Raw genomic sequence first — 11,015 nt, 5'->3', positions numbered from 1 at the left:
CCATACATCGATATGTATACCTGCGTGCACACATACTTGGGCACATGCGCATGCGTACGCACAAACTTACATGACATTTGGGCACATGCATACGCACAAACTTACATGAAATTTCAGCTATAGCTTCGTAGGAGTACTTCATAGGCTTAGCTCATGGCCCATCCAATAGATAGTTGAAAATTCTTACGAGGTCATCAGACCAAGTTTTATAGTGTAGGTGGATGGATGTCACCTTAACTTAAATCATGTCATATACTCATCAATTAAGAGGTACTCATAAGTATAACATATCACATCTAATATACAAACCTCAATATTAGTTCACTCTCACACCATCTTGTATTTTTCTTTAAGATTATGTGAAGGCTGTCTCTTACATAATGAGTGGCTCATTCTCTCTCTTAACTTATCTTATCCATCTTATATATCAAATTTGGGGACAACATGTAAGGGCTTACAGTACACTTGCTCTCATGTCTCCTATGACACCACTTCAAATAATATCTTTTTTGTTGATTGCGCGCGCCTCTGATGGGTGTGAAGAACTTGCAGTAAGTGACTATTTTATACTCTCATTGTTCTAAAATAACCCAACCTAGACTATATGCATATCATCAACAGGAGAATGATCATATCGCATAACCTAGTTTAATTTAGATTATTTTGGGTCGGAGGAAGTAATGTAATAAATTAATGATTATAGCTTAGTTTATATGTACATATATCTTTAATTAATTAGGTGCAGTCGGTAGATCTAAATATTTTGTTAATTATCTAAAATAAACACGTCACCTATAAACTTCACATGGTTGAGTAGGGGGGGGCTTAGGGGGATATCTCGACGTCTTTTGAAATTGAGCAAGATGTCAATGCAAAGGTACAGTGAACAATATATGCAAACTCTAAGTTATATCAGGGAGAGCTATAGGTGATGATGACGATAATGACCGTCATTGCACAGATATGGTAACTACTTCCTCCGCTTCATTTCAAATACAGTTGTGGGTTTTCATGTTTAACGTTTGACCGTCCGGCTTATTTAAAAAAATATATAAAAAGAATTAAAAAAAATAAATCACACATAAAATACTATTCATATTTTATCATCTAATAATAACAATAATACTAATCATAAAAAAAATTCAAATAAGACATATGGTCAAACATTGGACACGAAGAGAGTAATAGAAATGGCGAGACCATCGACTTTTGGCAAAAAAAAAAGAAAAAAACTATGTTAGGTTGCTTATATTTCGAAGATTATACCATGAGCTAAGAATGCATAATTGGTGTATTGCGATACTACTTTATCAAATTTATATATCTACATATCTTGACATCAAATTGTCTAAGGTTTCAAGAGGCTACACTTAGGAAAAACTTGAGGCCCCATCCATACAAAGCAGTTAGCACAATTTGAGCCATGCCTCATGTATTATATTTTGTTGCCAATGATCATGACACTGATGTTGTCATGCGCCAATGACACTTGCACTAATCTCTGGTATACCCCTCGGTCCCAAAAAAAAAGTCCAATCTTAGCTACGAATCTGGACATATGCGTGTCCAGATTTGTAACTAGAGTTTGCTTTTTTTTTTTGCAAAGTAGTATATGTCAATGGTCAAAATGGTTGAGCTGATCCACGGGTGTCGAGAGTCGAGACATCAATGTTAGGATACTAGGTGAAACCCCGCGCATTGCTGCTGAAATTTAGTATGATAACAATAAAAAAATAACGTGTAAGATAGCTAGATAACATTAGATTAAGTAAATTAATGTGGTTTATGATAATTTAAATTTAAATAGTATGTAGAATGGTGATTCAAACGTAAAAAGTAAGGTGGTATGACTTTATGGAAGAAGAAAAGTAGGGAGATAGTTTGGACCGTAGATTAATCATCTAAAAGCTAAAAACAATTGATGTGATATGACTTAATTAGAGGAAAAAATGAGAAAGATAATTTGGACCATAGATTAATCCTTTAAGCACTAACTAAGTGAGGATGAACTATATAAGTATATATGATATCATAAACATAAGAAAGATATACATTGAAATATTATGTGAATTATGTTGGATGATAATTTAATATGTTTGTATTTAAAAAGCTCTTAAATTATAAAACCTATAAAGATATAGCATGTTTACATGATGTTTAAAAGTGATGATTGTTAGTGGATGATGATGTGGCATCTTGTTAATTAGTGGATGATGATGTGGCATCTTTGAATGTTAAGCTTAAGGAGTTAGTGGAGAATAACTTTATAGTAAGATATGATTTGGCACAATGGCCGGTCAGTGCCAATTACTAACATGGGATCCATCCCTGAAATAAATTAATTCGCCGGCGGCTCTGTTTACAAATTAAGTTTGTTTCTGCAAAAATGATTTATATATTTTAAGTCGTTTTTGCAAAAGGAATAGAAATAAGTTTAATATACAAGCGGACGAGCACATACACACTTTATAAAACTCCAATATATCGTGTTATACATGTACTACCTCTGCCTCCAAATACAGGGGGTGTTTGGATACATGAACTAAACTTTAGTCACTGTCACATCGGATATTTGGACACTAATTTAGAGTATTAAATATAGACCACTTACAAAACTAATTGCATAAATGAGAGCTAATCTGCGAGATAATTTTTTTAAGCCTAATTAATCTATAATTAGATAAGCATCACATAGGCTAATTATGGATTAATTGGGCTCAACAGATTCGTCTCGCGAATTAGTTCAGAGTTATGAAATGGGTTTTATCATTAGTCTACGTTTAATACATCTAATTAGTGTCCAAACATCCGATGTGACAGGGATTAAAATTTTTTAGCCCCATCCAAACTCCCCCCATAAGCTTTTTTTAAGGTGAGCTAGCATGGATACTAAAAATGTAAGTGAAAATGATTGGAGAAATATTGTGATTGATTAAGAAGAGAAAATAGATGGAAAATATTAAACGAAAAATGATTATGATCGGTTGTGGTGAGATGTAGGTGAAGAAATAGCTTTCTTTAGAATAAAATACTGTAATAAAAATAGCTATATTTTATAACGGAGATAGAACATCACTATATTTTAGGACGAACATAGGACATCATGATGGAGGCAGTATATCGCATGGTTAAGTTGTTTGACTTTTTTTAATTAAACTTCTTTAAATTTGACTAAGTTTATAGAAAAGTATATTACTATTTTCAACGCAAAACAAACATATTATCAATATCTATTAATGTTAGACTTAATAAAAGTAATTTAATTAATGTAGGTGAAAAAATAGTTTTATTTTAAAACAAGATATTATATTAGAAATAGCTAGTATATATATTTTAAAACGAAGACAGAACATCGTTATATTGATAGTACGTCGCATGGTCCCAATTTTTCTTTATCCATTGGATAGCTGTATATCGATCCATGCATACATATTGTGCTGTAGCTAGTGTGTGGATGGATCGATCTCCATCGATTCGATCTGATCGCATGTCGGATCTGGCTTCAATTCCCCTGCCGCCGCGTGACACGGACCCGGGAACCACGCCCGCCACCAATCATCGCCGCCCGCCCCCCGGCGAGCCCACTACACTGCACGTACCGACGTACGTACGTACTCACAGAAAGAGTCTGAAAATACGTACGTATTCGTGGTGGTCTCTGCTCGCGTAAACTTTAACTAAACACAGCAGTACTGTATTTATTAATGGTGTCAGATTTAATTAATTACTGCAAGGCTGCAAAGTCATCAAATCGCTTCTTTCAGAAACCAATGCAACGCCAACTGATCGCTGGATAATAACCCACTCTCTTAATTTATCCTGCTCAGAGAATCCCATGTACATCTAGCTAGCGCAATCATAGTGTATGTCTCTAGATACCGTGTATATCCAAATTCAAACATAGGGTTAAGTTTTTTTTGGACGAAGGTGCGAGAACTCTGACGAACGTGTGCAATTAACCTCTGACAGTATGACACGATGAGCATCTGCTCTAAAACAGATTATTAATCGAATAAAAATATAAATTAAATATTTTTGATAAATGAAATTTGATATATTACTTAGAATAATAAAGTATCTAAAAAATAGAGTACAATACAAGTTTTTTTTTCATTTTAGAAACAATAATTTAGTGAAGTACCAGGGGTTGTTTGGTCCACATACTAGAATTGTCTAGGTATGTCATGCTTTCTTAGCTAAACTTGCTAAAGGTGAGGCTATCAAAATCCAAGCCACACGCTAGCCAACAAAATGAAACCATACCACACTTTTCAAAGTCACTAATATGTGAGACATACATTACAAAAGAAAAATCATGCCATACTTATGGGAGCCAACCGAACACTCACTTAACATAATCAAACTTGTCTAACCTAAATTGTGGCAAAGTGTGGTAACTTATGGCTATCAACCAAACAACCTCCGTCCCCAAACATATAACAACTTTTGACTTTATCTCTGGAAGGATAAGGATAAGTCCAAATATATCGTTAAAAGTTATTACATTATAGAACAGAGATAGTAAGTTATATAAAATGAACAAACTTAAGTAACAGCTGAGCTATCATACAGTCCTCTGGAGAGACAGGCCGGCATCAACAACAACTACTTGCTACTACGAAAACAACGTGTCAGCAGTCGGCACCGTCAGAAAACACAGCTTTCGTTTTAAGCATTCGGTCACCTTACAGCAGCAGTAGTTGAAGCATGCATGTGTCCTTCATTGCCATCGACAACATATGTTCAGAAATTTTTCAGAACTGGCAAAAATGTCAGCAGGGACAAAGGTTGTGATGTTGATTGTTGAAGTCTTGAAAATGTCTTCTCCAACTTGGCCAGGTGTGCCTCCTTCATCACAAGATAATATATGCTTTGAAAGGTTCATGCTTCTCAGGCCAATCAAATTACTGTACAAGTTATCCAGCAGAAAATGTCAAATGAAAACTTACTTGAGCTTTGAGGATGGAAATTTGTAATGTGATTGCCCTGACAGAGTATGCAGAGAAAACCAAGAATTTGAACTATGAACCTCATTAGGAACAGATGAATTTCATATGGGAATATATATGTCCCAATGGTTAGCTTTCCATGGGTCAAACAGAGGTTCCATGTTTCAAATTCTATTTATTTATAACATCATCTTGCTTGATACATCTACAATATTGTAGTGAATTTGACTGCAATTCTTCCAATTATTTGAATAGGTGGTTCTTTCTGGTAGGATACAGAAATATCATGGACTTCAGAGATCGTCAGAAAGCACACTTGCTTACCCCTTCAGCTAGAAATATCCACTGGCCCAAATCGGTTGTCAATGGAGGTTTTAACCGCATCCATCACAACCTGAGTCTTCCGGGTGATGGCTGGCCACTTTCCCTCAGGTTTGCCACCTGCGTCTCGGATGTTCTGCACTAACCTTGAGAATTCCTGGACCATGAGGGCTTCCTGTGGCAGGTCTGTAGAGACGACATGCTTGCTCGGCAGTGGATCCCATCCGATGTGGAGTTCAGCAAACTTTGACTTGGACGCCATGTTGAATGCCGCGTACTTCTCTTCATATGGGATGACAAAGTCGGTGACGTGAAGCGTACCGTTTGTTCCAACGATGGTCATGTCCATGGTGAGGTTGGTGAGGAAAGAACAGTTGAAGGTGGCAATCTTTCCATCAGCCCAGTACAATGTTGCTCCGCAGGCAAGGAGCACGCCAGCTTGGTTCCTAACAGGGTTGCGCAGGGCGATCACAGTCTTGGGAAGCTCATAGTCAACAGCCCACAAAATTGCACGGATGCTGTACCACCCAGCATCGCCTAGCGTACCCAGGGCATCAAGGTCTGGCTTTACCCTGATATCATTTTGGAGGAATTCTTCGTTTGCCCGAAAGCTGAACAGGCTATTTATCTGAAGCAGCAAAAGGAAAAACAATGATTTAGTTAACCTCCAACATCACATCAACTGGAAGCAAATTATATGGAGGTATATCAAGGGGGGAGAGGGCAATCATTCTGTAGTAGTGTAGCTGCAGAGTACGGCAATACATCATTCCATAAACATTTTATATGTTCATATATGTATTGACGTTCCTCAAACTGACTGTACGCATTGTTGGGTCTGCTGACATACACCAAGAGTTAAGTAATGGTGCATGATAGTATGACAATCTAGGTTTGGAATCAACAGAATGCTTTTATATTTAGTAGCTGGAAAAGATAGCTTAATTGTATCTATGTTTATCTCAACTTTCACATTACAAACCAGATGTGTGCGAAAGTTGTCAACAGTTTGGAGACGCACATAATTTTGAAGTCTTAATAAACAAATGATAATTTGTCAATAATTGCCTAGTCTTCTCAGTTATACAATCCATTAGATTAGAGCTGAGTTATACCTTTTGACACTCAGAACTGAGGTTCAACATTTCTAGTAGTGTCAAAAAGTCAATATGATATATTTGGACTGAAACTGAAGAATATTATCAAGATTATACCCCTTCTCTTTTACTAGCAATCACAAATTCACTGTAGCTATTTCTGAAATATTATCTGTGCTGATTGCTTGATTTATCTAGAGGTGTTGACGTGCTCTTTCTATTTAATTTGCTTTCTGCTGATCTTTGTCTTGTTTGCTAGCATTTAATTTTTCCTGTGCTATTGTCTGTGCTAAACGGGTTCCACAGGAGAAACCAGGTTCATGTTTTTTTAGAACATGGACTGTCCTCTCCCGAGAAATAATGTCAAGAGCTAATTACAGAAAAAAAGAAAATCCCACCCTTCGCTGGTTCAGCCTCTTAGTTTTAATACTTTTCCCTGGGAAGAACTCAGTTCCCAGCTAGCAGCTACCTACAATTTTGTAAGTTGACTGTTTCTACCTTTCTAGCCTGATATTAAAAAGGACAAAGTTTAGGGCTCAATTGAGAAAATAAGCAAAGGATACGCACAGATATGAGTACAAAAGAGGCATTACCACATAGGTAGCATCATTCAGAACGGATCATGTGACAAGAAAAAAAACATAGAATCTCGAGATGAATAAAACAAATCAATATAGAAGAGTTTAATGAACAATATGGACAACAAGAACATACATATATGGAGGGAATATGCCTATATACATCTATTTTGATATGGTAATTGATGATGATATAAAATACTTTGAAGAAGAGAATTAGAATTCAAATAACTACATGGAATCTACATGGAGGTCATGCTCATAACAATTTCACCTTGAATTAGAAATAGAACTAAACTGACGAATTTATTTCTACCTGATACCCATTTTCATTATCCTGGGGTCCTTTCATGTGTGAAAATGGCTCCATGGAAGATTACAACACGACAGTGAAATTCCCTTTTGTAATTTAGTGATGAGAGACACAAGTTCCAGCTAATAAGGGGGATGTAATTAGTACAAAGTCAGCTAGGTCTCGGTACTCTCTTTTTTTTGAACGACTCGCACTAGATGGTGCGAAGTTCTATTGATAGAGCTGAAAAAAATTACAAGATTACAACCCTGGAAGGTCGTAACCAGGAAACAAAGAAAGTATACCACCACCCACACTCCAACAGCGCCAACACACAAACCCAGGAGAAGGCTAGCACCGGACTGGCCGCTGTTAAGCGTGACCGACCGCCGCTAGGCCAACAATGGATCAGACACTGAATGATATCCCAACATTGCACAGTAATTATTAAGAGAGTTTCTCTTAAAGCTAAATTTATTAAACATAAAACCCTCTGGGGATAAAACATAAAAATTGTAGGAAGCTCAGACTAAAGGAGATCAAGCCTAAACAAGTCTATGAGGCATTACAAATTTTACTATCAAGTATCAATGCAACAACCTATGTTCACAGTTACTGCGCCAGATGCTGAGTGAGTGAACGTCCATTAATGAACCTGTCCGAAGGGGAATTCTTCTGGCAGTTATCAATTATCATGTTAATTTCTCAGACTTACAATTCATGCAGTGTTGGTGTTAGGAGAACTTGATTTTGAGGAATTGACAAGAAATGTTTGGGTGGCAATGGTAATATCACTATTAATCTTGCAAATTGGAAAAATAGCTTGAGTATTGGTAATCCTATAGGAAATTCTCGGAACAACATACAGGAAAATAATAGCATTATCTGTTAGAAATAGGTTGGGAACAGCTTCGTTGGATGTGACTGGGCAAATTATCGGGAAATGAAAAATCAATAGAGGGCCAAGCTATTCATATTGGCAGCTTAAGTACTAGTTGGATAATACGTGAAATTACCTTAACTTGGAAGACCATTAGTCCATTACAGAAGAAAGAAGAAAGGGAACATGGTCAAATGAGTGAATGATTTTGTTCCAATAAGAAAAACGAGTAGGAAATTTGGCCAAGTGAAGAACCTCTATATTTTTATTGGCAAAAATATATATTGAAGATCAAGACAAGGCCTTCAAGTTCAAGGAGTTTACAAAAAGAAGCAGAATAAATTCTACTCCAAGAAGTACATCTCAGGCATGATGGTGATCCTAGTAGCTATTAACAAAATGTTGCTATTCCAAGAAGACAATGGTCATCAAGTTGTTTTGCTGTTCCCATTGCTTGCAACAAACTATCGCTATTCATTCATTGTGGCCAACTAGGTAAATCTAGACATGGAAACATGTAAGTTTCGTCAATCTATTGGTGAGGTCTTAGCCAAGAGAGTGACGATTTTTGTAGGAAGCAGCAGACTAAACAGAATCCTTAGCACAACAAAGATGAGTGTACCAAGTACTACCGACAAATGTGCGTCTCAGGCATTCTGGATCTGGTTCCTGTGAGTTCTTTAATGATTGCAACTTAAGCAGTCACATTAGAACTGTCTGATGTGAACTGAAGGGCTCAGGTTTTCTAAGGAACTGTTCATCAAGGAAAACAATGTCGATTTACTTTAGCCAAAGGTGAAATATAGTGGATCAGAGCCTATCGTTGGATAAATGGATGGATGAGATCATGCAGAGCTCTAGTAGGAACTGCAGCTAATCTTAATCCAGTAATTCCTTATGCTATCACCGTAGTAAAACTGGCATCTGGGCAATGGGAACAGCATGGTTGGGGCTACAGGACATGTGCATATGGATACCTATGTATAGTGCGAATTCAGCCCAACAAATTAGCAGCCTGCATAGCCCAGAAATGACAAGAAAAGGTCCAGCAAAAATGTTAGGATGGGCCCTGCAAATGATAGACAGATAACAGCTGTATCTGTCTTACAAACTACTACATCAATTATTTCTTGCCTATCCTTGGGAGGTGTATCAAGATATTGCAGTAACTCTTATGCCTTTGGTATGGTGGAAACCGGGAAAGTATGGAATCGTAACAATCCTAATAGTGTATATGGAATCCTAATATCTTAATAGTGTATATGGTGCCATTGCAGAGTTGTTTGTTGCGAATTTGAAACATATGCTCCTTCAGTAAAACAGTGAACTAGCTACCTCTTCATTTCAGGTTCTATTTTGTATGGATTATGCAGGACTGTTCTTTTTTCAATTTATTTTCCAACACCCTGGCGTCATGATGTTGAGCCAATATCTTGGATTTGGCAAAAATTCAAACATATTTCAACCAGCAAGGTTTCCAATTTCAATCCAGCATTGTTGGAATTTGGAAATAGGGTTTCCAAGAAATATGGAAATCTTAAGCATAGCATCTAACTTAAAGGTCATGAATCAATCCTAGTGCAGATTCAAACATCGATTAAGCGTTTCCAAATTTTAATCAAATTTGAGTTTAAAATAGGAGAGCTCACCACCCTGACGTCGCCGGTGGTGGCCTCGTCGGCGACGAGCTCCCGCATCTTGGCGGTGCGCGGGTGGTGCATCCACATGGTGGCGTCCATGAACTGGACGCCCGCGGCGTCGCAGGCGGCGAGGATGGCGTCGAGGTCGGCGGCGCAGAGCGCGGTGGGCTTCTCGAGGAGGACGTGCTTCCCCGCGGCGGCGGCGGCGGTGGCCCAGCGGACGTGGAGGCTGGTGGGGAGCGGGAGGTAGACGGCGTCGACGCCCGGGTCGGCGAGGAGGGCCTCGTAGGAGCCGTGCAGGCGCGGGGCGTGGCGGAGGAGCAGGCCGGTCTCCTCGGCGAACGCGCGGGCCTTCGCCTCGGAGCGGCTCCCGACGGCGGCCACGGCGGCGCCCGGGGCGAGGAGCATGGCGCGGGCCAGCTTCCGCGCGATGGAGGCGCACCCCATGATGCCGAAGCGCACCGGGTCCGGGCGGCGCTGCTCCGCCGGCGGCGGCGGCGGCGGCGACGCGGCGGAGGACGGGGACGACATGGGTGGTGGCGGGGGGAAGGTGTTCGACGCTGGGCCTAGCTGGGGAGGGAGGGAGCGAGTGGTGGAGGAGCTTACAATAGTGATGAGTTTGTACTACTACTAAACTCTTGTCATGGGTTTTTTTCCCTTTTTGTTTTTCTTCTTTTTTGTTTTTGTCTTTCTTTTTGTTACTACTCCCTACATTACGTAGGATAAGGTTTCATCATTCGTCTTTTTCAAAAAATTATATAAATATAATTTCTTGTGACTTGTTTTATCATTAAAAAAAATATAACCTTAATTAACTTATATGTTTACATATTTATTTTTAAATAAAACGAATGGTCAATGTTATATAAAAATATACTGAGGTAGTACTTATTAGACTGTTTTATGAATCCTTATTTACTATTGGTCTTTTAACTAAGGTTGGACCAGTGATAGTTTGTCCCAGAAGAATCTACACAAATCTTGCTTTATAGGGGCAGAAAAGGAAAAAAAAGTCAAGAAAGGAACTACCACCTTGTCAGCTATCATGAGGCAAGACAAGACGACGCAAGCCCTATAAAAAAGACATGTCAACTCAAAACAGCTAAAAACACCGGTAGCCTTTTAAACTACACCAGGACGTAGGATTGTAGAGGGAGAGGACGAGAGAGAAGAAACATCCAGTCTTCCTCAAACAAACTTACCACCATCTAAGAGAGTTGTCTAAAGTACCTAAAGATAAGCTAAGGTACTAAGGGAT

At 38.6% G+C, this 11,015-nt stretch overlaps 1 protein-coding gene across 1 annotated transcript; it reads right to left on the bottom strand.

Annotated features, from left to right (window-relative positions):
* Positions 1–5,015: 5,015 nt before the first annotated feature.
* On the bottom strand, positions 5,016–10,369 carry LOC4348576 (uncharacterized oxidoreductase At4g09670). The gene is made up of 2 exons (XM_026020964.2): positions 9,767–10,369; positions 5,016–5,898 (listed from the first exon to the last, which is right to left on the bottom strand). The coding sequence occupies exons 1-2, from the start codon at positions 10,286–10,288 to the stop codon at positions 5,278–5,280; spliced, it is 1,143 nt and encodes a 380-aa protein (XP_025876749.1). The 5' UTR covers positions 10,289–10,369; the 3' UTR covers positions 5,016–5,277.
* Between the last annotated feature and the right edge of the window lie 646 nt (positions 10,370–11,015).

This window comes from Oryza sativa, chromosome 10, assembly GCF_034140825.1.
Source record: "Oryza sativa Japonica Group chromosome 10, ASM3414082v1".
Classification (NCBI taxonomy): domain Eukaryota; kingdom Viridiplantae; phylum Streptophyta; class Magnoliopsida; order Poales; family Poaceae; genus Oryza; species Oryza sativa.
The sequence above is the reverse complement of the archived record's forward strand: the minus strand, read 5'-3'. Positions and strand labels throughout refer to the sequence as shown.